At 44.9% G+C, this 27,990-nt stretch overlaps 1 protein-coding gene across 1 annotated transcript; it reads left to right on the top strand.

Moving 5' to 3' along the window:
* Positions 1-109: 109 nt before the first annotated feature.
* tshz1 (teashirt zinc finger homeobox 1) lies at positions 110-27,990 on the top strand. The gene is made up of 2 exons (XM_061093117.1): positions 110-168; positions 24,580-27,990. The coding sequence occupies exons 1-2, from the start codon at positions 129-131 to the stop codon at positions 27,939-27,941; spliced, it is 3,402 nt and encodes a 1,133-aa protein (XP_060949100.1). The 5' UTR covers positions 110-128; the 3' UTR covers positions 27,942-27,990.

The following is a 27,990-nucleotide window of genomic DNA, read 5'->3' as shown; positions in this document are numbered from 1 at the left end:
CCAGGAACCGGAGGAAGGAAGAGAGAAAGAGAGAGAGAGAGACACGTTCCTGGCTTTGATTTCCTCACCGTCTCGTCCCGCTATTCTGATCTCTGCATGAAAAGTCCAGCGGAAAGTCCTGCAGCAGCATGCCGAGGATAAAGCAGCAAGCGCCGCGGCGGTCAGAAGGTAAGCTCCGGCTCTGCAAACACACACACACACACACACACACACCCCTGCTTCTGGGAAACACACACACTTTATTTATCAACCCACACACACACACACGTAGAATAAACAAGCAGGAATGTGCACACAAGTTTACGCAGCAGTGCACACAGAGAGGCCAGATGCGGGACACGACACACCAGGGCAACACATCCCTGTAGTGTGTGTGTGTGTGTGTGTGTGTGTGAGTGTGTGTGTGTGTTGAGTTGAGTTCACTGACTTCTGCTCCATTTCACCACGGGTCACACTGGGGCGAGTTTATTCCCACTAATCAAGTGAGGCATGTTTGATCGGCAACAGTATTGTTTCCTTTACGCAGGAGCATGCGTCCTCGGTGCCAAATGTGCCAAATGTGCCACGGTGTGAAATGAAAGCTGCACTCTGGAGTTGAGTTTCCACGCTTCCTAAAGCCGATCCTCCACTTCTAGGTTGCCAGGATCCAAGTTCTCCCAACAAAGCTTCATCTTATCTCGCTCTCACAGGCGATGTGTCTGATGTGTTTGGTGCCAGTGAGAGAAAAGAGAGAAAACACAAGAGAGGAGAGGAGAGGCACATTCTCAGATCGTGTTCCGCTCCGGGATTGCCACCCTTGATTTGATGCTTGATTGATCGCCTGTCATGCGACTTTCTTTTGATCTATTCATTCCTGATAAACGTCAGTAAATCATTCGCCACAGAGACACGCATGCGCACCCGGCCGCCGGACTCCCTCCTCAATAGGGGGTAACTTCTTTGCCCCCGCCGAGGAGCAGAGAAAAAGACAAATTGAAAGAAAAGTTCTCAAGCGGGATAAATACTTGGCGATTAATACCCGAGGGGGGGAGGGAACACGGGGAGGGAGGGAGGGGAGGAGAGAAGGGGGGGTGCTGGGGCGTAGCGAGATCACAGGGAAGCGTCCCACACAGGAATGGCCCTAAAACACTGCAGGGTGAAGCGAGGAGGGCTGCCTCTTAATGGTCACTTCAAAAAAAACCTCCTGACCTGACCTCTGTGTTCAGGTCTGAGAAGCACCAAGCTGTGCGGAGCTGTCATACATGTTACACACACAGAGAAGATCAATTCAGTGATAAACAAGGAAACAACGAATGTAAAATCCCTGTTGGGCAACATAAAAAACTCCCTATAGGTAAATTATTGACACCAAGTTTAGTAAAAGACAAGTTAAGTACAACAATCTTGCTGATAATATAACTTCCTGGTGTTAAAAAACTAGTAATTTTGTTTGCAAATATTTAAAAATGTTGCAGCTTATGTAAATCATTATATGACGTAACCCAAAAGTCATTATTCAGGTATGTTGTTGGGACCAGGTGACACAAAAGTCATGTTTAGTAATGATTTCTTAATAATACAACTTTCTGGTAAACCTATTGATAACATTTCCAAACATGTAAAACCATAATATGAAACTATTTAGCAACATATAGAACCATTTGTACTATTTGATACGACAAGTCACTAAACAGGTGCATCATTGGTACCAGGCGATGTAAAAGTAAAGTTTAATACAACAATCTTGCTATAATATTACTTCCTGGTATTAAAAACCTATTATTTATGTTTCCAAATATTTAAGAATATTTATCACCATAAGCAAAATCCCTGTTGGGGACCACAAGAGTCACTAAGCAGGTAAAGTATTGACACCAGGTTGTGTTAAAGTCATGTTTAGTATAACTAACTCAATTAACATCATACTTTCTGGTATGAAACACATATTAATGATGATTCTAAATATTAATTGGAATATGTAAAACCATCATTTGAAAGCATTTAGCATCAAATGTAAAGTCACTATCGCTTATTACAAAAGTCAAACTGTACAAGTATGTTATTTGTGCCAGGTTATGTAAAGTCATGTTTACTACAACAATCTTGCTAATAATATGACTTCCTGGTATGAGAAACCTATGAATCATGGTTTCAAATATGTAATGGAATTTTAAGGACCTTTTAATATGACAATATTTAGGTGTCTCACATCAGGGAATCACATTTTACAAACCTTTTCTTCCACAGAGAAAAGGAAATAACTCATTTATTATGATTTCATATTCTTAGAGAATTTCTGCATCACAACATTTTGCACGTCGCCAGTCGACTCGTTGTCGTGGAGCTGACCGGACGTGAACTGCTGCGTGAGAGAATCGCATGTTCGCCTGAATCCATTTGATGTCCCTGGGAGATGTGTGTGTGATTGACATGCATTTCCAAATGACGAGCGGGGGAGGTGGAGAGAGAGAGGAACCTTTGAAGTTCATGCAGTAATGACCAAAGCCGAATAAAACAGCTGTAGAATGTTAAGCAGGCGGTGGAAATGTGAGGTTAAGCAGACTTAATCAAGGTTGTGACAGAAAGACTTTGAACTCGGTGGGGCTGTAATTTCTAATTGACGCGAGGCTTTAGTGATGGATAGAGAGAAATGTGTTTGAAGAGCGAGTCTGCACGCTGGAAAGGAGCAGTGTCTGTTTCCACCTCTGCCACAAACGCTGGTGAGAGAGAGCGAGAGAGCGAGAGAGAGGGAGAGAGAGGAAGAAAAAGTGTTGTTTCCTCTGTTTTCCAGCCTCCATACTGGTCATCAAAGCCCAGCTCTGGCGTGGCCCCATTCCGGCTCCGCTTTAGAATATTGATTTAATTGTCTGCTTTTGTGACGGACACATACATCACACGCAGTAACTGTCATTCCCCCAACTTGGAAGCCATTGTCTGTGCATTATTTCCACTGCTTGACGTATGGTCAATCAAAAAAAAAAAAAAAAACGTCAACCCCTCCACTGATGTCAATGTGTGTGTGTGTGTGTGTGTGTGGCTGCTTCCTCTGTGTACGCACCTTGGAACGCAGGCTATTTTTACAATGCATTACCAGATATTTCCACAACCTAGATTTGTCACTTTGGAGTTGCACTAAAACGAAACGTTGCATACGCTCCTCAGAGAGAGAGAAAGAAAGAGAGTGAGAGAGAGAGCGAGGGAGGATTCAATGGCTCTTTGTATGCCATTTCAAATGGGCTCAGTTTCATCAGTCACAGTGATGATTCTAGACCCTGTAATGGCGCTGTACCCTATCTAGATTATGACCAGTGACAATACATCAGTGTTCTTTCATTTGGAACCACATTACTGCATCTGTTAGTTTTGGCAGTTGAGTTCAGCGCGGTGCCATTTGAGCAGTGGAGACTTTTGCTGCAGTCATTTGTCGTCATTTTTTTCTCGCTGTCTCTTCTCGCTGAAGTGCAGTTGTTTCTGAGGTTGTTCCTCACAGGAGCCCAGGTAATTAATGGAGGCTGAACACAGCGCAGTGATGGCAAGTGAGAATAATCAGGACAAGAATAAATAACAGGGCTTAGATGTAAAGCAGTGCAGGCCCAGAGATTTGAGTTTGTCTTTTACCCAGTTTGTTTTCACATTTTACATTTAGTCATGGGCCACGGTTTTGATTATTTAAAACTGAAACTATTTGGCATTAGCTATTTTATTAGTCGTGCTAAAGGAAATTAATGAGCCTGCCGAAGGCATTTCGCAAAACATAGATTGTCTGTTTTTAGGTGCTGACACATGAGGACTTTTCTGTTTATTATTGTAAATTTGTTATATTTTTGGGTTTTGAATTACCGGACTTACAAAAATCTGCAGTTTGAAGACCTCAACTTTCGTACTGAAAACTTTTGGGCATTGGTGTTGTACTATTTTTAGATGTTTTATAAACCGTTTTTAATACATTTTGAAAAATCCACATTTATCAGTAATAATTATTTGTTGCAACCCTCATTGAAGTGCTGTAGTTCAAGCACCACATCAACTTTATGTCCAGAGGATAGTTTGATAGTATCCGCTCTAATCAAGTTGTTTCAAAATTGACCTTTGACCCTGAAGCATCTATTTTTACCCTGTTGAAAGGAAACTGTTCATTAATCAGACTGTTTGCATCAGCAGCGTTATCCTGTTTAAATTTGGCAGCTCGTTGTACACATTACAGCTAATTAGTTTAATTAGTGGACGTGAAATACTGTATGTGAAATGCACAAAGAAGCCATAATTCTACTTTTGCCTTGAAACTGAGGTCAGGCTTTTGATTGCAGCAGGAAAATTAATGGCGTTGCAGCACGTCTACTCGCGCTTCTACCTCCCCAGACGACCTATCTTCAATCAAACACTGTCACTCTAAGTAATGAATCTGTCAACTTCTCATTCAACATGTCGGCGTGATTACAGCGGGACGCCGTGTTGAATGTGTTCCACGGGAATTACAAAGTTCTAGCCGCACAAAAAAACCCTGATTTTTACTGCCTCTCCTGCACAACGTCCAGTTTTACCGAGTGAGACGGCGCAGGAGGAAGAGGCGGAGCAAACTGTGGGACGGAGCAGGACACAGATCCAGGAGCAGTTTCTCTGCTGCACGCAGGTACACTGACAAGCCGTGATACTGACCATGTGGAAATGTGTTCCCCTTCAAACCTAAACTCAATAATAACTTTTTCCTTTGTCTGCTCTCTTGAATGGAAATCCTAGCCGCAGTGGAGCCACTAATCAAGAGCCTGGGTGCTGCTCATTTTCTTTGATATACGTTGCGTCGTCTTTGCTTTAAACAAACGCTGCGTTTTAATGATCCGTCTATAGCTTAGCACGACGCGTGTTTAATTAGAGGCCTCGTCAACGCGTGTCCACACTGCAGTCGCAGCCGAGCCGCACAACGATTCCTACACAACACACAGGCGAGCGGTGCCTCGTGAGCGGCTCCACTCCACTGGCTGCTTTCTCGTCTTTCTTTTTTTTTTTTCCCTTCCCCTAAACAAATTCTGCTCTACTGCCACTATCACTACCTCCATGCAAACCCAGTCTCTTAATTATGACTCAAGGGTTGGTTGTACGGGGGGGAGAGGGGGGGGGTAGTTGAGCTTTTTCTTCCCTGCGACGGCATCGTTAGCCACGGCCCCTAATTATCCAGGTAGCTGACGGTTCAGTGACAGGGCCCCACCGATTAATGCTGACAAATTCAAGCAAGGTGTCAGGTCTGCGAGCCGCCTTGATGTAATCAACTCGGTGTTAGCCACTTCTCCGGCGCCCACCCCCCGGTTGTTGCCGTGTAAACTCAACAGCAGAGGTTGCTCGCAGCGAGACGAGGCAACGGCGAGTTGTGGGACTTGCAAAACCGCCCCCCCCCCCCCCCCCCCCATGGGGCTGGACACCGACAGGTCCTGTGATAAGGTCGTGATTGGTTGGATTGGTGATTGATTGGTTGTAGTTTTGCTTTATTTTTGAAGAACTTGTACTTTCTTGATTCTTGTTGTTCTTGGTTTGTACCCTCGGGGTTGAATGCACTTATTGTAAGTCGCTTTGGATAAAGGGTCAGCTAAATGTAATGTAATGTATTGGTTGTAGTTTCAAGGTTGCATGATTAGCTTGTGAAGTAGCTTAAAAAATGCATCATATTCTATGGAAATGAGTTCTAACAGATAACGAATGTTGCTTGTAGCTTCCTGTGAATTTGAGAGATTTTCTTCAAACTTTCCTTTTCCCCCTCTGATCTCTCCGGCTCCGTCTTTTTGGTTTGTTTGACAGAACAAGTTCAAAGACGAGCAGCATTAACACATTTCCTTGTTGTTACTTTGCATTGTGTCTTTTCCTCGGCAGGAATTGAGCTCACGGCGCCTGTCGACTCGGAAGTCGGCAGCGAGAGACGACTATTAGAGCCTCGTGATGGTTTTATCGGGACGCTGATAAAGTATTTAATGACATTTTTTTCAGGAGAACTGTGTGTGTGTGGGTGTGTGGGTGTGAATGTGCAAGTGAAATATTCTGATCGGGGGTGATAAGGAAGTGTATGTAAAGTGTCATTAACAGGTGACATTGACTGAAGGAGTCAGTGGATACATTTGCTATCCCACACTCCACTACACCCGCGCTTTCATTTGCATGTGTTGTCAGAAGCCGGTATAGGGCCTGCAGGAAATCAAAGACACACGCTAATACACACACCCGCTAATACACACACCCGCAGCTCTGCACACATCACGCTCCCCGTCCTCATCTTCGTGGAGGTTAAGTGACAAATGAAGATCGATGACTGCTCTTATGGAAAAGAGAGGGTCGAATTGAAAATATGTGGGAATTAGGCTCGCCAGCAGCAGGGTGACGATGTGAAGGCATTCCGAGCTGCAGCCCGCGAGGTAAAACTATCCCCGGGCTTAATGAGGTTCAGAGGAAGCCGGAAAACCTGGATTTTCACTCAAGCACGACACGAGGAGCTCTGACAAAGAAATGAAGAGAGAACAAGGTCGTTTTTTTTTTGTTCACAGGACTAGCATCCCCGGCCTTAAATACATCCTGCATGTATTTATTGTCTCTTGATTTTTCACTGCGCCTGTTTTCCATTCACAGATATAAGAAGATATCCTGGCTACAATTCAAAGCAGCTGCAAAACAAAAGCCACAATGTACAGTAGGGATGTCAGATAATACCAGGAATAATAACAAGCATGACATCATCCACATGGCTGTCCTTAAGGGGTTTTAGGGCAGCGGTTGCTAATTACTGTGAAGGATACAGGCTGAGCCCCAGTTTTTCCTGCTGATTGAGTAAAGTGGCCATTTGGGTGCAGGAGAAAAAGACTGAGAGCAAAGGCACCGATCATAAATCCAAGTCTAATGGTGTTTTGCTCTGAATCCAACACAAATATGAATTTCACAAAGCGTCTGGTTTGTGGTATGCGGCAATTAGTATCCGGGGATTAATCACGACCGAATTATTAGGAAACTGAAACTAAACTTGATGCTGAACATTTGCAGTATTCCCACTGTCTCTGTTGACTGTGGCAAGGCATTGTGGGTGATCGGGGCGCCTAAAGCGGTCCAGCTGCGTTTTGCCTCTTCACACAAACACTGGACTGAGCTTGTCTAATAATCACAGCAGTTGGAGACGCAGACAAAGGGAGTGAGGCTCAGTGTGGAGGAAGGAAAGGAAGACGCAGGAAAAGAGAAAAATGGCCAAGTCGTGATTTAAAGCGAGAAGATGGGAGGTCCGGGGTACACCCGGAGGTCAGTGTGTGCTCGGGGGAGCCCCTGTCTCGACTGCTTCCACTGCTATTCACACTGTGTTGTGTGTGTGTGTGTGTGTGTGTGTGTGTGTGTGTGTGTGTGTGTGTGTGTGTTGCTCTTCTCCCCTACTTTTTCATTTGCTGAACAGCCGACCTGCATGTTTTTATCATCCCGTGTGTGTGAGTGCAAATGCGAATGCGAGTGCTCGTGGAAAATCAAGTCCAGTGTGATGTTCCTCCAGTGCATCTCGAGTGTGTCCTTGTGTGATTGATGCTCCGCACAGCAGACAGATGCTGTTATTGGAGCGACCACATAAGCCAGCGTTGGCTGCTGTTGATCGAGTTTGTCCACAGCCAGAAGGACTCTCTCAGATATTGGTTTCTGCATTTGGCTCCAGTGATCTAAGATATTACCGAGCTTGTTTTTTTTTTTTCCCCTAGTCCTGCACTTGATGTATTAGAAATTGCCACTGAGGCAAGGTGCCTGTTGCGGTAATCACGGTGATCAAGCCAAGAGATAAGACTGGAGATACATGACCACCAGAGCAGGCACGGGGGGGTTTATTACCCTCGGTGCTCGCTTCTTATTGGATCTCTTGCTCTCTCGCGTGTCTCGATACTTGAGTCAAGTGCTAAGTCAATTAAGCTAAGACTGAAAAACTGCCTCCGATCCGCGAACTACACATTGAAAACAGCCGTGAGTTGTCGCTGGAGGCCTTAAGAGTTAACTTGCTTCTGTTAACCAGCCTGGAACATCTGTGTTGGAGCAGGGTGGGTACGAGGCGGAGCGGGTGAGGGGGGAAGAAGGAGACGACACAGGGAGAAAAAAGAGTGGCTGTGAATAAAAGATATGAAAAGTGACAGATGAACAGGACTTGGGTAGACGTTCTCCTGCAGCAGCTGTGACTGCTGCCATCCCTCTGACAGGTGTCAATTAAGAATTACTGCCGAGGCCCTCTAGTCATTTCTTTCCCCTGCCCAGCTGTCGGCCCGTGTGCCTTTTTGAGAAATAACACTTTACCCTTGTCACTGCGTTAGCGCTAAGCTACAGTCGCCCCGGAAAATGAGTGCATGGCGGGCACGCTAATCGATAACCAGCGTATTAGCAATTATTTTGCCTATTGATTTACGGCGAGGCAGCAACTCCCACCGTGTTGTTATTAGCCACTGATTATATGCGACTGTGCTACAGTGCAGACACGCAGGCCAACACATACGCCGGCTCCACTGTGGCCACTTAGGTGTAATTTATCTCGAGAGTCAAGTGCACATGTAGGGAGAGAAAGACCAGCGACAACGGTGCAATGGAACCCATATTTTATTCTCTATTTACGACTTTCAATAATTTGTTTCTGGCTCGCAAAGTCAGGTTTTACGGCTGCTTAATGTTCAAGGGGATTTGGGAAAGTAACATTTGTATTCGGAGACGTTTCTTAGAATTCTCTAAAAAAAGAGATCGGTGACTGAAAGTGTGTGGACTAGATTTTTAGGTAAAAGTACCTTAAACACTTTTTTAGGCCAGACTAATTCCACGAGCGGTAGAATGAATGCATTAGTCAATTGACTATATTGATAATCTGTTAAAGTAATCAGAAAAAGTTATAATGTGTCTTTACTTTCTGTTATTTCTGTGTTATATGATGGTGTTTGAATTGACAGTGAATAATTGTATTAGCAAATATAACCAATTTTTAATTGTTTATAGATGAAATTACTCAATGATAGATTGTCAGAAATATCGAATTGACTGATTAATCATTATTGAAAAGGCCATTAATAACCATTAATCTCAGGCTTAATCTCTTAAATCTATTAATGTCACAGGGAAATGCTAACATGCTAACAGTAGCCACTATTTAATCTGAGAGTTGAAACAGTTGCAGGAACTGTGTGGTGAAAAGAAATAAGAGTCATTTCTAGCTTCTAACGACTGCAGTCCACAGTTTGTCTTTACTGTTGTGCCTCAGCAGAAATTTCATTTAGGTTCAGAACATGAAAATGAAAAACTTTCTAATGGAAAGTGGCATCAATTCTTCACGCCAAACTATAAAGTAACCCGAAAGGGCTGCGGGCTTACAAACAGAATTAGTGTATTTTCTTTATGTTTTGCTCTGCGGTTGCCTGGTTGGTTCTTGACTTAATATGTATCCTCACGATAACTGTACACTGTTGTTTTGAATATAATCCGTCTGCAAGCATCGGGGTTGGGAACATTTATATTAATTTAACACATGCAAACTAAGCAGCAGCTTTTGGTAAAACTTTTCCTTTCCCCCTTTGGAGTTGTACAGAGAGCTGCTGTATGTAGAGCATGTGGTGCTCGAGCCACCGCTGTATATCATGACACTCCCCAGTACATGGCCACTGAGAAACGCCGGCCTCAGCACATCAGGCCGGCCGCTGCGAGTGGTCGAGAGTCAGGGGGCGGATATTTTTTATCCCCCCCTGGGAGTGTTTATTCAACTGATAAGGTGGGTTGAGAAGCAATGAATATCATTTTTTGGACACTAGTTTACTGCAGATAAGCCATCGGGGGGGAATGGATACCGTGAACAGATGACACTTTGTCCTTGAGAGCGGACACATGGGGAAGGTCACTCCGCAGCCCGGTGCTCTGCCACTGCCATCTCTCTCTCTCTCTCTCCTCCCCTTACCTCTTCATCTTTATCTCAGCCTACTCCCTTTTTTCTCTCATTCTCTTCCCTCAGTTTTTTTTTGGGGGGGGGGATTACTGGCCCTCTCTTTCTCCCTCCCCCTGTAAGCCTTTTCTCATCTCCCTATCAGTCATCAATCTCTATCTTACTGACTCAGTTCTCCTCTGCTCCTGCTCATATTTTCTTTCATCTTCCCTCCCCGTCTCGGGCTCTCATCTAGAGCTCTCTCACCGGATGCTCAAGAGTCAGTGAACTGGTTACAAGAACATGAACTCAAACATCTGAAAAGGAGAGCTTAATACTCTCCTCTTTCAGGCTCACTGGGCCTTGTTCTCATATATCAAGTCCCCGGTTTCTTCCCCACCCCACCCACCCCACCCCGACAGTTTGATTTCAGCGACATCCTGCAGTCAAACATCTGACTTGTAAAAATCCAAAAAGGTCACAGGGCAATAAAGTCTTGTGTCATCCTCTTTGAAGCCTGAACACATGACTGTCACATTTTCCCAAGCACTGTTCCCATTAAGCAGAGCTCTCCATAAAGCATGTTGCACAGGAAGAGAATCAAAGCGCATTTTGTTGATGTGGTGCTATTCAGTTTAGTTTTGACACTTTCATTAAGAAAGAAACCCATTGACCACGATTCGCTCGGGGGTGTCACACAGTAATCACTTAACGGCCGCCGGGCCCCTGTTTGTCACTTGATGGGCAGTTGAAAGGAGATATAAGGTCTCGTGATTGCGGTCGATTCAACAACACCACATGCTGCAACCCCCCCCCCCCCAACCAAAAAAAAAAATTCCTCCCAAATCTGTCCTGAGCCGGCGTCTTGTCTCAGACAGTGACGGACACAGGGGGGGTATAAGCTGGGCTCTGTCCCTGTAAGTCGTCTGTCTCAAAGAAAGCAGCAGGAGGCCCCTGGTACGGCCCAAATGTCTCCTGTCAGCTTCTCTGTCGTCACTCAGGGCCTGACTCACTGAACCAGCTGTCTCCGTGTGTGTGACTCGAGCCGACTGGACGTCCACCTGAGCATCTGCTTCTGATTACCTGTCTCTGGTTGTCAGGTGACCAGACGGTTGGCCTCCTTACGTGTCTCTCTGTAGTCCATCTGCCTCTTGTCTCCCTCTAAACATGTTGATTTTGCAGGATTGATACTAAGTGTAAGTACAACACTAATTTTGGAGTGTAACTTTTAAAATTTCAGTTTTTAGGTTTTTAAATATTGTTTTTGAGATTTTATGATAACCAGGGGTACGCAAATCTATGTAATGATACGATACTGCATCTTTTAAAGTTGATTAGTTTCACACAGACACATCTATATATAATCTCCACTGCATTTATCTTACAGCTGGATACTGTGAGACTCCAGGAAGTTGGTATTTGTACATAAAACGAGATACAGCGATCTACTTATTCTCAAGAGGCACTGAGAGATGGATTTTAGACAGAGCTGTTTCCGTTCTCTCCATTTGGCTATGCTAAGCTAACCGGCTGTTGGCTGTTTTACTGAGTGACAAACATAAGAGATTAACCGATCATTTAATGTAAATGTGGAGCTATTCCTTTAACCTTTCCTTTGTCTAACTAGTCCATTAATATCTATTTCATAGTATTTTTTTCGACCTTACTTTTTAATTTGGGTACAGTTTGCTCATCAACCTTAGTTGAGGTTTGTGTAATACATCGGTCATCTTGCTGAACACATACTTTATATTTGGAATTTATCTGGCCTAGTCCAAGAATGGCCACATTCCCAGTTTTGTCCGTGTGTGTGAGTCACTTTTAGATAAGTGTGATGTCATTAGACTTGTTACTTAACTATTATTTTCCCTGTCTCGCCTCATAGCCTTGTTCCTAAACTGAACCTAGAGACAGTTCAATGACCTGATGGTCTGAAGTTATGACTCGGTAGCTTCTGCATTAAACTAGATGGCTAACGTGTTAGCTAAAAATAAACTTAACTTATAAAGAAAAACATATAAACGATAGGCCTACTCTCGGTTTGTGAAGCATAAAATTTGGATTCAGGTTCGGGCTGCAATTTAAGATTATTTTCATCATTGATTAATCTGCCTTTTTTCTTAATAATTAAATTAATCATCAGAATTAATCAATACCTTAAACAAACCTTTATTCCTTTTAAGAGCCACTTTAGGATCCATCATTTTTCTCTCTGTAGGAACACATTAACAAACATGATCATTCATATCCATCTGTAAAAAAAGGTCAGAGGACTTTACTCCCTCTCTCGCCGTCTGTTGAGCTTAATGCCACATGAGTGAGCAAATCAATAAAGTATCAATCATTTATCGTTTTCAGCAAGAAGAAAAGTGCAGGTCTGAAGTTGCTTGAGGCTTCTCTGGTACCAATACCAACAAGTGACTTTTTTTTCATAATACACAGCTGCTGTTTACACTGTTCTGGACTCTGTTTAGGTCAAAAACTTTTGTATATCACCGTATCAGTATGAGAAGGAAGTGAGGATGCAGATCTGTAGAGTCTGGACAGCAGATGAATGGGACCAGATTATTTGTCAGCAGAGGGAATTAAGACATTTAGCTGAGTTCATCGCTAACATCAGGAATGAGATGAAGGAGCCGAATGTTTTATCTTGATTGACATCACATTTATCTATTTTAGTCCATTAACCCTTTTACCTTGTTAGACTGCCCCCTCCTCTCAGTGTGTGAAGTGAGACGACCCCACAGAGGCAAAGTCCAGCCGAACCTTTTAGAATTTCAGTGAAGAGGTTTCGTCTTTCAAGCGAGAAATCGTGAATCTCTCGGAGCTTTAACGAGTACAAACACGATGGTGTTCGGTGTGATCTGTTTACCTGGGAGACGCAGTAAGTTACGGTTTCTGAGCTGCTTGTTTCAAGGCGTTTGATTGCACTTATAAAATAAATAAAGTTGATGGTTAAACTGTCAGAAATAAAAAGCTTCGATTACAATTCTCTCTCATCAGGGTTTGATCACGACATCTTAGGAATCAGTGCCAATTCTTTTCCGGATATTTATCAGCCGATATATTGTTATCTGACATTTTTTCCCATTCTGATATCAGCGCCGGCCCTAAAAGATGTGTATCAGTCGGGCTCTAATCCTCAGAACTATTTTAAAACTACTGTTGTACATTTTTAGCGTTGCGGTTGCCAGACTGAAGCTGCTGTTAAAGCGGTGCAATCCTGAGCGGGTGAAAACGTGCACCCCCCCTCCTCTGGATACGTGGGATTTGAGGAGCTTGAGTGTCTACATGAGCAGGGCCACAGAGCTAGACAGGATTGAGTGAGGCGCTATTGTGTGTGTTGTGTGTACGTCTGTGTGTGTGTCTGTGTATGTGAGAGAGAGAGAGTAGGTGCAGAGAAGCAGCAATTGAAGGAGGGGCATAAAGGGGTGAAAAAGAGGAGAAAAAGAGAGTGACAGTGAACAAAAAAGAACCAGGGAGGAAAGGGGGGAGGCGGGGGTGAGGGAGTGGAAAAAGAGGAGGCAGAGCAACAGAGGAGTGAAAGAGAAATGACTTGAGGGGTTGAGGGATGGAGGGAGAGGTGGAAGGAGGGAGAGGGAGAAGTAGCAAGGCGGTGGAGAAGAAAAAAAGAGAGAGAGAGAGAGAGAGAGAGAGAGAGAGAGAGAGAGAGAGAGAGAGGCAATGAAAGCAGTTGGCTAGGGGAGGATGTCACCCATGGCTGCCACTCATCACTCACAGCTTAATGACACTGTTTTTTTCTCTCCCCGTCTCCCGCTTCTTTTCTGTGGGAGAGAGCGGGGGGGGAGGGAGGGAGTTCGGCCTGCACCCGATCAACCGGGGTCATTCAGAGTTCACAACCTCCAGGTGGGACCGTGCTCCGCCGCTGGGGGGGAATGTTTGTGGATGTGTGTGGCGTTGGAGCTGCGAGCCGGCGTCTGCAGCACCGACGAGAGACAAACCTCGACGTTTGGGTTAATAAAGAAAAATAAAAATGAGAGGGTAACTAAGTCGCGGATGAAGGTTGAAACCGTCGTGTCCGTATACAAAGAGAAGAACACGACAAAAGATCCATCATTCCCGTGTGACAGCTCTGTAAACACGGTCTCGGGACTTGTTTTTCCTGCCTGTCAGCCCTCTCCCTGTGGTCAAGGTGCACACGCCGCGTCCCCAGTTTGCGCTCCGGTGTTTACACATGTGTACGTTTGGAGCATGTGTGTTTACGCGTGTGGATACTTATGCTCGCTCGCTAGAAAACTGCTGTGTTGAAAACCAACTGTCTGTTGTTTCCTTCTGGGATTGGCCTGGTTCCTATTTCAGCGTTTGGATTTGTGATTCGGTTTGTGTTTGTGTGTCTGTGTGTGCGTGTGTGTGTGTGTGTGCTTAACTCCATTTGTCCTCTCACTCATTCCTGTTTCTGGGAAGCATCAGCCGTTTAAAACTCAAACGGCAGGATTTTTTTTCCTCGCTCTCCTCCTCGCACCAAATTTGGGGAACAGCTGGGGCGGCCATGACGATGATTTGTCTCCCTCTGCCCGTCTGCCTGACAGGTTGAGACCATACACACACACACACACACACACACACACACACACACACACACACACACACACACACACACACTGAGGGAGACACAGACACTCACTAATAGGCACATATACACACAATTAAACATGCACTCAGTGTCACAGACACACACACACACACACTCGCACAGACACATTCCCCTTTTATAAGAGGCCGTGTTCTCAGGGCGCTGCCAAAACACTCTGATTTCCTTTAGCCTGGGCAGCCATACATCAGCTCGGGGCCTCCCAGCCCGGATGGCAGGGGCTGACAGAATGACATGTGTCATTTATCAAACGAGGGGCGCCGGGCCTCAGGAAACGAGCAGACCGCCGCGTGACAAAGCCCCCCGAGAGCTCTCCTCCACTCACAGCGATGGGGAGTGTGTCATGGGATCGACACTGACAAATCTGCAGAGATGGAACACACACGGATACACGCTGACACCGACACACAAGCACAGGAAAGACACAGCGAGAGCCACTTCCAGCGCTTATGCAAACAAGTATCACGCACTCTATTCGAGCTGCGGCAGTTTGGAGACAGAGAACACGTCTGAATCACAATGGGTAAAGTATCTTTCCTGGATTGGAACATGCTGGCAGAGGATCCACGTGCGCACATACCCACACATGCACCCACATATATGTTTCCCCTGCAGCCAGCGCCGGTCCGGTTGCCAGCAGCGGGCCTGTCTGTGTGCCTGTTCTTCTTCATGAACGGCCACTGGCTGCCGAGAGGAACTCTCTCTCTCTCTCTCTTTGCTGGCACCGCCGCTCCGTCCCCGTCCTTTCATATCCATGCCACCGCACACTCACGCCATCCCTCTTTCCTCCTCCATTATGTCTCCCCCTCTCTCTCTCTTCCCTCTTCCCGCTCTCCGTCGTCCCCCCCCTTCCCTTCATCCACCCCCGTTTACTCTTTCCAAAGCCCCTTCATTTGTCTTCATAAGCCTAATTTATTTTCTCTGCCAGATGCAAGCTGACAGCCATCAGTCTCCCTCTCTCCCCCACGCACACACACACACACACACACACACACACACCTGACCTCCTGACACGCAGATAAATACGCTAACATGCACGCACGGACGCACAAACGCACACACCGCCTTCTTATAGCTTCTTATTCTTTTTGCGCTGTCTCTATTACCCTCGTGCACAGCCCATATTACCTCACTCGCAGCTCTGAGGTCAGCTTTACAGGCACGTACCCTCTGTTTTACCCCTGTCCTCCACCCACTCCCACCCCCAAAAACCCTCCCATTAGCATTACAGAAGATGGATGTGTCTTCATAGCGGGGATTGATTGCGGATATAGAGTTATGGTGCCATTTATGTGTGTGCGTGTGTGTGTGTGTGTGTGTGTGTGTGTGTGTGTGTGTGTGTGTGTGTGTGTGTGTGTGTGTGTTGGTGCGAGATGGAGGGCACTTTGGGAGGCGGCGTTGGGAGCTGAAATGTGAGGGAGGCAGGCTTTGCTCTCGTTTCCAGAACCTTCCAGCCGTTCGTTGTCTGTCCGCAGTCTGATATTGTGCTCTGTTGAAGGATTGCTTCCTCGCTTCCTGCCTCTCTCTCTCGGTGACTGCGAAGCTGTTCTTAGCCATTGTATACTCGCACACACACACACACACACACACACAGATACACACAGACACACACAGGCATGCATAGTTGGACACAGACACAATTAGGGCGAGATGGCTACTGATACAAGTCCACTTTAAGAGCTCTATACATAATTTACTGACTTTCTCCAGAGACCCATTTTCTAATCCCTGCTCCCTCCTATAATTTCTTCTATTGTCACTTTAGCGCCGTGGTCATCAGGAAGTGGAGGAAAACAAGCACATATACATACTCTCGGCTGCCGAGTGATTCAGCTTATGCTTTTGTTATATATTTGGTTACGCCCCTGTGCTCCTCGTCACGCTTTAAATCCTAAACCAGTGTTGAAACGGAGCAGCAGAACTTTGTTTAATGGAGCGCCAGACTTCAGCGCTAACTCGTCACTTGAGTGGGCAGAATGAGAAAGAAAATTTGGCGATGCATAAAGGATAACGGTTTCGATGGTGCACAACTGCTTGAATTTCCCTGGTGTCACATGCAGTTAAAAGCACTAAAATGTTTGGGGACGTTCGGTTGTCCTGAGCAGCCTCCTGCCCGGAGGGTTTGCGGTTAATTAATTTCCCTAAAGTGACTTTAGTTTTTTTTTCTTACGTTATGGTTTCTTTGTCTGTCTTTGTGCATGCTGGGAAAGTGATGTCAGTCGGGTCTCTGAGGTCCTGTTCTCACAAAGTCATCTGCGTTCTTGTGTGCGGCCTTGTATCGCATATCTAGTGTTTGGGTTTGTTTTTGAATTCCTCACTGAGAAGTAGATGGAGTAGAGAGGAGGGGATGCACTGTTTTGATCCAGAAAACAAATTGTCAAAAAGTCCCAGTCTCTTCAAGATAGAATATATAACAATTCTTCATTGTCTAAATACGATTATAGACCTATGTTATTTATTTTGTTGTCTTGCGTAGTTACTTTATCCAAAATGTTTCCAAGGTTCAAACCCAGAGAAAACGTTCTGCTTTACCCGTAGCTCTCCGGTCTCTAATATAACTTCCACAACGAACAATGTGTGACACAAGAATAAAACTAAAATACGTGACCTCCTCCTAGGACATGATTTGCTCCTAAGTCACGTCAGGTAGAATTTAATCGGCAATGGTGGTGAAGACAACAACTCCCACGATCTCACGCTGCTTCACAACATCATCAAACTAAGTATATTAGTTCTATTTTTGGATTGAGAGCCCCCTTAACGGCCGAAGTTGCATATTGCACATTTATATCAGTGCTGTAGTTGTATGTTATATATTTATCATCAAAATCAATTGATCCCGAATGGAATCCCTGTCATCAGTATTAGTTTACATAAAGTTCAAATTTGATTCATTTTGCAGGTTGTCACGAAAGTGCTAATCTTTTAGAGAACAGAAAGTAAGAGATCAAAATGGAGGCAGCAGTTGTAGCTTGTTAGCTAAGTCGCGCAATCCGCTGTTATATAAGCCTATAAACTTGTTTAGTAGCCGACTTAAGTGTCCCGTGTAGCGATCACGCAAACTCTGCTTGCTACATGCCTATCACATAGCTATCCCTACAGTTCAGATAGCATTTAGCCTCTTCATTAACTCTTTTTGGAAAAAAATACATTCTAAATATAAGTCACTTCATCATCTTCATGTAATCTTCTAGAGCCAAATATTTATCCGATGATGCCATGAGTTTGGTGGTGCCTCTCGTGCGGCGTGCAGGGCGCTTCCTTCCAGCAGTGAAGGATCAGATTCTTGGGCGTGCGTGTGGCCCGACATGTATTTTTTCCCTCTCCCCGTGTCGCTCTTTTCCCGTCTCTATGTTTTGTTCCTCAGCGGTGTACAAAGTGAATGGCCTCTGTGAATTGAGGGGAGGGCTGACAGCGTGCAGAAGGTTGATTGATGGCTTATTGTGCAACCGGACTCGGCTAGACCGAACTGGTTAGGTTGTGACCCTGTTTTGGCCCCGCGCCCTCTAATTTTCGTCTTTTTTTATTCTGGCAGTCTTTTTCTTCCCCCCCCACCCACCGCTCTGCCCGTATCTCACCATCTACCTCGCACACATTCAGACATGCACAGTGCATAAATATACATGTACGTGCAGACTACACACACACACACTTCCTCTTCGTGCTTCTTCTCCTCCAACCCCCCCTCGCTTGTCGTCTTTGCCGCACTAAACTCATCATTGCTGCCATCATTCATTCTCGGCCGTTTCCTTTCTTCCTTCCTCTGCCCACTTTGTTTTCTTTGTCAGTGCTCCTTCAGGACAGGTTTTGTCCCGTGAGTCATTCCATCAGGTTTCACTTTACAGCCACTAATCATTCGAGTCCGAAACGCTCGCCACTCTCAGGAAATGCACCAAAGAGGATTTTCTGAGTCTGCCACTCTGTCTTTTTCCGTAACTTCCCGGTCATCAACCAATTCAAAATTAGAGGCTAAGTTCGCCCTGAACAACAGACACCAGTTTAAACCGTGGTTCAGACAGGTTTTTTTCTCCCCTGCAATGATTTTCTGCTTCTATTCTCCACACAACCATAGTGATTTATGGTAATTATCCATCTTTGGGGTCATCCATCAACTGGTTGTTGCTAGGCGATGGGAGCAGCTGTTGTTTAGTCGGGGGAAGCTCCACTGTCAGGGGCAATGCAGGTGAATTCAAAAGACGGCATCTATGAAGAAAGAATTAAACCGTGTTGCTTTGTTGAGCTTGTTATAAATTCCTTTTAGATCTAAACCGAGCATCTTTGTGTCAAGATACAAAAAGAAGAAATTAAACAACTTGCATGTTAAATAATTAAAGATGTGCAGAGTGATACAAGAAGATTGAATAAATACAGATGTTTTAAATTAAAATTTCATAAAGATAAGTTTAACCTTAACTCTGTAGCTCGTCCATGACTGAAATCTGATATATTTGCTCTAAAGTAAATGTGTTAACCAAATGACATCTGTCTCATGAAGCCTACATTGAATCAGTTCTTAGCATGGCTGGAGTAAATCTCACTCATATCACCTTTAATTAGCATTAGTAATGCGTTATCTGCACTTTGCCTGAAAACAAACCAGATGGTTTGAAATGTCTGTGCAGCAACATTAGATTGTTGTGGTTATGTGTGTGTGTGCATGTGTGTGTTTGTGTGCATGTGTGTGTCTGTTTGGCATAAACGTGGAGCAGAAACGGCTGGAATCCACGGTGCCGATGATCTAATGGCTGTTGTTTCATCTCAGAACAAGCAGGCACTGACAGTTCAGGGAAAAGGTGATTTATGGACCACAGTCAATGTCATGGCGTGTCAAAACCGGTTCACATGAGATCTGAACAAAACGGACAGAGACAAAAGAGAGCAACTGCAGAGAGGAATAACAAGAGAAACATGCAGAGCAGTGCAAGGGAGAACTGGAAATGTCTTTTTTTATTTAGAAAATGTTGCAGTTGTCCTGTTTTTTTTGTGGCTTCGTCTCTGTGCAGCCATTGTTGTGTCTTTTTCTGTCTCTGGTTTCTGTCTTTCCCTCTTTCATTCACATAAACACGTCTGTGATCTAATGAAGGTGAAATACGCTCTCTGTATGACCCATTTAAAAAGCCTATTAGCATAATATGAGTTCAAGTAACTGCAGATTAATTGGAACGTATGTGAAAGCCCCCGGGGGACTGTCCCAAGTTTTAGGAAAATACTAATTCATCTTTTATTACATATACATTTCGGAGACTTCTCAGTTTGATAAGGAACATAAGCTTTGAGACAGAATCCAGAGCAGTTGCCACAAGTTTAGAAAATGTAAATTGTAAAATGTTGCCTGCACGTTTATCCACCAGCATGATGGGCAGACGGCACTGGTTGTTTTGTTTTCCTCTGCTGGAAGAGTGGTGGAAGATAAGAAGGTGGATTCGTATGACACATGAGTAGCCCCGGAGATATTGCGCCATATGGTGGGCCTTTCCATGCGGGTAGGCTTTTACATGTCTGGTCAGGAAGGCTGGGGGTAAAATTATGGCGAATACACGGTGTCCGTGGTAACGCTGATCTGTAAATCTCCGTGTTGGGTCGCAGTGACTGAGTAAAACACGGGATTTGTGAGACAAAATGGAAAAAGAGGGGACAAAGCATACGGGAGAAATGTTTGTCATATAAGAAATCTACATGGATCGAAAGAGTTTCCTATTTAACTAAGTTACTTTATTTGGTAAACGTGACGGTGAGTCTTGATGCAGAATTGCATGAAAAGCTCTGTTAGTGCTCAGTTGTCTCGGGGCTGAGAGGAGACTGTTGGTCTGTGCCAGCTTTTCTCAGTGTGCTTTGTTCAAAGAGAGTGTCAGGTCCTATGAAACCAAAGCAACAACTATCCCAGAGTGGAAAAAAGAGCAAGAATGAAGACGACAGCAGAGAGCGGGGAGAGACAGAGATTGCCTGACGTACTCAGCATTACCATAATTGGCTTTTCTACATGATAGGACAGAGGAAATAATAATGTCATTTTATTTACAGCCTTCTCTCCGCGGAAACACGCACACACTCATGCACGCCGCGCAGGTCAATGACACACACTGATCAGGCCTGTCCAAAGCCATCAGAGGTGAGTGGCAGCGAATGGAGGGACCAGTGACAAAGCGAAACGGGAGAGAGAAATAAGACTGCCACGCCAGAGCTCCCATTTTGAAGGGCTGCTAAACGGTGTGAGGGAGCTTCCCCGGCCGGCCCGCTCCGAAGGCAGCGCTCGGCCACGCAGGGCAAATCAGCCGGGTGAAAGCTGGCGGAATTGGACATTAGCACTGCAAATGAGAGTCGGGATTGCCCTCTTCTCGGAGACAACATGAATAAATGGAGAAGGTTGAGAGGGGAATGTGTGTTGTGGATGTGTGTGAACGACAGAGGGAGTGGGGGTTAATTGTGAAATTAATTTACAGTTCTCTTTTTGTCTTTTGCTACAGTTTTACGGTCTGAGGTTCAGTTGTTGTACATATGTGTGAATCCTGACTAAGAGACGACAGAGCTGTGTTAAAACACCTGAATTTCACAACAGACACCAAAGAAAAGTTTTTTCAAGCCTTCCTTTAAGGATGTTTTTACATCGCAGAAGAAGCCAAACTTCTCAAATGTTAAAAGCAGACAGATGCAAACCCTGTTTGAATAAAGATCAATGTTAATCTGATAATAATAATACTTTAAGCAGCCAATAAGTTAAATAAAATGGCTTCCAGTAAAGCGCATACCTCCGTCAACAGTCCTCTTAAGAAACCACATTCTTTCGCAAAATTTTTATTTGGATCTGCCCCAAATTGTGCGGACTCATAAATGTCACCCCCCTTAACAAATCTGATGGGGTTTTTTTCAAGATCCAAGAATTGTTTCCTGAGAGATGAATCGAGATTAAAAAGAAATAAAATAAAACTATCTTGCGATGTTAAAGAAATTGAAAATACATTCTTGCATCAAGTGCGTGACCTGGATCTGCACTCAAATTTAATAATGCATCTTTCCACCAAGTTTCAAAGAAATCCATGCAGTAGTTTTTGTTGGAGGTAACAAGAATAGGAATCTGATTGGCTTTCAATGCCACCATTTAGCCTGTGCCTCAGTTTTTGGTAATTTGTATCACAGACATATTTTTGCTAAAACCTTAATAACATTGAGGTGAGAGCACGCTCACTGCAGGCATGTTTATATTATCAGTGCATATGTGTTTCATCATTTTTATTGGCAAGGAATTTGTCTTCTCCACGCTTTTCTCACTTTGATAATTCAACTCTGTATAAAAACATTGTGGGAGTGTTTGCATCACATTGTTCCTCACACTGCTTCATGCTTTGGGGGAGGGATCTAGTTTGTGTTTGTGTGTGTGTGTGTGTGCATATGTGTGTGTGTGCAAGTGAGAGAGAGACTGGGGGATGTCCCACTGTGGTGTCACCTGTCTACAGCAGGAAATCCTGGACTCTGGGCACAACAATAGTGACAGGCTCCTCTCCAGACGCAGATGGCTTCGCTCTCCCCCCTCACCCACCACAGTGCATCCCTGCCTGCACCTGACACACTGTGACACTTGACACACAAATGCACACACACACACACACACACACACAAATCATTTGCCACACCTAGCTCACTTGCACACACTTGGCAGAAATTCAAATGATTTCTCTTTCCTCTAATAATATCTTTAGTTTGTTGGTGCTGTTTAACTTGTTTCCCTGTCATGTATTGTTCTGCCAGACACACCCAAACACTCACACACACACACGTACACACACACACACATACACACGTACACACACACACACACCTCGTTTTCACTGGCCTAAACACATCTTTTCTCCTCTCTTTTCAAAACTTCCCCTCTTTTCCCCATCCTCCCTGACAGCACAAAGTGGGCTTACGTTTTTGACTGACAACCACAACAGACAACCTCAACCCCCCCCCCCTACCCTCACCACCGTTTTAATCCCCTCCCTATCCCTCTCTCCCTCCCTCCCTCTCTCTCTCTCTCTCTCTCTCTCCCTCTTTTGTTCTGAGTGACGCGGGAAAGCCGCCGTGTCAGCATCTTTTCCATCTCTGATTGCCTTATTAGCCGGCGGTGGCACCCGCAGCTTTCCTGACACAGATGGTGAAGGAGGAGGCTTGAGAGGGTGGGGGGGGGGGGCTAAAGAAAATGGCTGACTTGTGTTTGTTGTTGTTACTTTCCCCTCCCGCCTCCTTTCGGGCTTGTTTGCGTGGACACCGACACCTCGAGCTGACACTGACACACTCCTGACAATGAGGCCTGTCAAGGCAACATACGGAGCATGGCAGGGAAAAAAAGTGGGATTTAGTGTCGGTGTACTTCATGTGTGTGAATGTGTGTTTGCAGTGCTGTCAGGTTCCTCTCACTTTGTCAGCTGCTGCTTTATCCTTAACCGCTCTCCACCACATTGACTTTGAAAAGGTTCACTTGTGCATTTGTTTCAATACAGTGGGCTCCATCTTGATTGGCTGCATCTTTAAAAAAAAAAAAGAAGCTTTACAGGGGCTTTGGCAAAAGTTTGAAATCTCCTAATCTAGTGAGGAGCTCAAGTGAATGATGTCAGTGAATAATTAAGAGCTTACATGTTAGAGCGAGACCCGGCACAGGAGTGGTTTAATTAAAAAGACGAGGGCTGTACTCTGAGCGTCACTCACACAGACACAAGGCAGAGAGTTGCAGCTGTTGGACCTTCAGCTTTTCCGAGGCAGCAGTAACTGGCACCTCACAAACATCAGGTATTATGTCCACTCCTATTATGGGATAGAGAGCTACACGCTGTTTGAAGCCGACAGCACATCTGCCTCCTCACTGGAGACCGATTCTGGCACCTCAGACAAGCATCTTACAAGGGATGGATTGGGGGGAGCTGCCTTAACATATTTAACCCTCTACTCTTCCCTCGTCCTGCTCTCCTGTAATATCTAACTCTTAATCTGCTTTCAAGGTCCTATTCAAGCCTATTTTTTACAATAGTGGGGCTCCAGTGAATTGTAGTTGCTGTCGTTTTGAAATCTCTGACATCTAGGTCTTAAACAACAACTGAATCCAGATTTCGGCCACAATTTGTAGACAACTGCAAAGAGAGACAAGGCAGCCATTTCCCATTGATATTGTAAACCTCCCCCTATTCTTTTAAAATGGCACACTTGACGCTGTGAGTACTCAGTGAGCACAGGCAGTAACAACAAGGCTTGTCATGTCCACTGGCCATTTCCTAGCATCACGCTGTGAGGACTTCTACAGCCGATGCCAAGTTGACTCCAGCCAACCATGGCTTGGCAAGGGAGATGCAGCTGGCATTTTCCTCCACAATCTCTTACTTGTAAATCCATAGTACATGCGGCATTTTGGAAGAATAAAGCATTTCTAAGAGGAGAACATATCTTTAGTCTCACTTCAGCAGCAGAATAAAGAATAAAATAGTAAAATACCCTAAATGGCTGTAGGATGTTGTTGCATTTTAATTTGCTGATAAGGAAAAACGTTGTGTATTTGATGAGTATGCTGAAATGCTTGCACATTTGCAGTAAATTTGTCTTATTAATTCAGTGTTTCAACTCGAGTATATGTCAAGAAGGGAAACATCAAAGGGAGTCTTTAATAGAACGATCAATGAGGCAGTTTCCCTTTTACTGTTATTTTTTTAATTGAGAAGAGGCAACAATGTCTTTATTTCCATTGTGAAGCTACTGATCTCACCACATGATTAATAAGTGTCATCAACATCATAATTTGAAATTGTGCTTGTTTTTAGTTTTTAAGCAAAGCAGAAGTGTTTCAGTGGTGCATATCTCCTCTCTACCCTTGCTGAGCTGTAGTGTTCAATAGCTTCATTAGGCAGTGCAGTGAAGAGGACAATCTGTCATTGTCAAGATATGGATGTTTGCCACTTTATTATTGCAAACCTGTGTCCTCTTCTGGGACTATTGACAAAAATCTTTTAATACATATACCACCTACATATAGTGTATGCGTAGCATTTGGCCAATGCATAATTTGTGTCTCATTTATCAAATATAGATATATTTGCATATAAAAATATCTAACGTCAGGTGTCTCCTCTGTTTTGTTTTCCAGCTTATGGACCTGATGACGAACCTGCATTGGACAAAATTGATGAAGAGGAACATCTGCAGGATGATGGCCTCTCTCTGGATGGTCAAGACGCAGACTATCTGTTCAATGAAGACGAGGAGGCAAGAGATCATTTCAGCTGCCCAAACTCCCCACTCAGCAATGGCACCAACCCAGACGCAGGGTATGCCTCCCCACTCAGTACCACCAGTGATCAATTGGTGGACCTTAAGACCATGTCTTCCTCTAATGATGGTCAAGAAAAGTTAGAGGAGAAGCTGGAGGAAAGCGCAGAGTCCATCAATGGCCTCTCACTACATGACAGTCTGACGAAAATGAAAGCCGTCTATGCAAACCTGATCTCGGATGCCTCCTGGTCCAGCATTGCTATGGACATGCTTAAACAAGGGAACAATTTTGCCACTAGCAACGGCAATGGGAGCCATCACAAAGGGAGCAATGGGTTCCCGAACAGTCACAGCCCAGGGAGCAACCATACGAAAGGCAGATGTAGCAGTAGCAATGCCTCGGCCACTACAAATAATACCACCAGCAGTACCACCACGAGAACAGTGTCGAGCAGCAGCCACAGTGGCACAAGTGTAAGTTCTGGCAGCGCAGGAGGATTAGCCTATGACTGGCACCAGGCAGCTTTGGCCAAAACTCTACAGCATACTCCATACCAACTCCTTCCTGAGCCTAGCCTTTTCAGCACCGTGCAGCTTTACAGACAAAATAATAAGCTCTATGGCCCGGTGTTTACAGGTGCAAGCAAGTTCAGGTGCAAGGACTGTAGTGGGGCCTATGATACTTTGGTTGGCCTGACAGTGCATATGAATGAGACGGGCCATTATCGTGATGACAATAAGGATAAAGAGGATGATCGAAGCAAGAAGTGGTCCAAGCCACGCAAGCGTTCCCTGTTAGAGATGGAAGGCAAGGAAGATGCCCAGAAAGTTCTTAAATGCATGTACTGTGGCCACTCTTTTGAATCCTTGCAAGACCTTAGTGTTCACATGATCAAAACAAAACACTATCAGAAAGTGCCTCTAAAAGAACCAATGCCAGCCATGACCAAGCTGGTACCCCCAACCAAAAAAAGAGCATTTCAAGACTTGATGTCCCCAAGCTCACCTGAGTCTGTCTCATCTGGCATACACATGGGAGAGTCTCCCAAAGACCAAAAAATGGCTAATCCCTATGTCACCCCTAACAATCGATACGGTTACCAAAATGGTGCCAGCTACACTTGGCAGTTTGAGGCAAGGAAGGCACAAATTCTCAAATGCATGGAATGTGGCAGCTCACATGATACCTTGCAACAATTGACAGCCCACATGATGGTCACAGGACACTTTCTGAAAGTCACCAATTCAGCCTCTAAGAAGGGTAAGCAGTTAGTTTTTGATCCTATCATTGAGGAGAAAATTCAGTCCATTCCTCTGCCACCAACTACAACACGACTCCCGGCACCCAATGGGAAGTCACAGAATGACTCCCCTTTGCCGCCCTCTAGCCCTGAGGACCGAAAAGAAGAAAAAAAAGATGAATTGATTGAGGAAGAGAAAATAGAATTCAGGGAACCAGAGAGAAAAATCAAAGAGGAGAAGGAAGACCCTCCAGAGAAAGCTGATAAACCTAGAAAGGCTATATCTTGTCAGTATTTGAGAGAGGAAGACTTGGAAGAGACACCTAAAGGTGGCTTTGACATAATCAAGTCTTTAGAAAACACAGTTTCAAGTGCCATCACCAAGGCCCAAACAGGCACACCAACCTGGGGTGGATACACAAGCATTCATGCCGCCTATCAGCTCCACGGATCTATAAGGTCTTCTTTTCCCTCATCAGCACAGGTTCAACCTTTGTTCAGCAGCAACAGCTTGAAGGCATTTTCCGCTGATCTAAGTACTCTGATGCATTCACCAAATAGCCCCTCTCCACCTCCAAGTCACAAGAGCAACGTGCTGGCCATGGAAGAGCTAGTAGAAAAAGTGACAGGGAAAAGACCAGTAAAGACTGAAAAAGAGGAAAAGCATCTTGAGAATAAGAGTAGGTCTGCAAAGTCACCATTGACAAATCTAAAGGATAAACGAGCTTCACCAAATCCTGACAATGTCTCAAAGGCAAGGAAAACCTCTGCTGCAGAGGACCAGACTGAGTCAAGAGGCAAAGATGGAGAGCCGACAGCGAGAGAATTAGACAGACATATCAAGAGTGAAGTTGATTCACCAAAAAAGCCTCTAAGCAATGGCTGCAATAACCTGACCATCATCACAGATCACTCTCCTGAACAACCACTTGTGAACCCTCTCAGTGCTTTGCAGTCTATCATGAACAACCATTTGGGAAAAGCTTCAAAAGTGGCAACACCCTTCAGTGACCCGTTTGCAATGCTTCACAAGGTCAACAGCAACTCGGCTCCGAATAAGTCAGCAGAGCCGGTGAGTCAGTATCATGAGGAGGAGGATGATCAGCCCATGGACTTGACAAAATCCAAAAACACCAATGGCAGTACCACTAAGGGTACTTCAGCTTCACCACACAACAACAGCAGCAACAACAGCAGTAACAACAGCAAACCAGCTTTCCGAGCTTTCTCTCAGTCTTCATCGCCTCCTCTGCGGGAGAACGCTTTGATGGATATTTCAGACATGGTGAAAAATCTGACTGGCCGTTTGACACCGAAGTCTACAACCCCATCTTCCATCTCTGAGAAATCTGACGGAGACAGCTGTACTTTTGAGGACGGCCTGGAGGAGCTGTCTCCCATCCAGAGACGGAAAGGTAGACAGTCAAACTGGAATCCTCAACACATCTTGATTCTCCAGGCCCAGTTTGCCTCCAGTCTCAGAGAGACTCCTGATGGAAAGTTAGTGATAACTGACTTGGGGCCCCAGGAACGGGTCCACATCTGTAAATTCACTGGTCTCTCCATGACCACTATCTCTCATTGGCTGGCCAATGTAAAATACCAGTTAAAGCGGACAGGAAGCACAAAGTTCCTAAAAAATATTGACTCTGGCCAGCCTCTGTTTTTGTGCAGTGACTGTGCATCCCAGTTCAGGACTCCTTCCTCCTACATTCACCATTTGGAGTCCCATCTTGGGTTCACCCTGAAGGACCTCTCCAAACTATCCATAGACTTACTAGAGCAGCAAGCAGTCAGCAGAATAGAGGACAAGACGTTCAGTCTGAGTCCCTCTGGACTCACAGAAGACGACACTGGCTCCATTTATCAGTGCAAACTGTGCAATCGGACATTTGTGAGCAAACATGCAATCAAATTGCACCTTTGCAAATCACATGGGAAGTCACCAGAGGACCACCTCATCTTTGTGAAAGAGCTGGAAAAGTTTGACAAATAATGAAGTCAGACAAAGTTGACAGCTTGACGGATCACTGTTGCACTATGAC

This window comes from Limanda limanda, chromosome 19, assembly GCF_963576545.1.
Source record: "Limanda limanda chromosome 19, fLimLim1.1, whole genome shotgun sequence".
Lineage (NCBI taxonomy): Eukaryota > Metazoa > Chordata > Actinopteri > Pleuronectiformes > Pleuronectidae > Limanda > Limanda limanda.
This window is presented reverse-complemented; position numbering and strand designations above follow the sequence as displayed.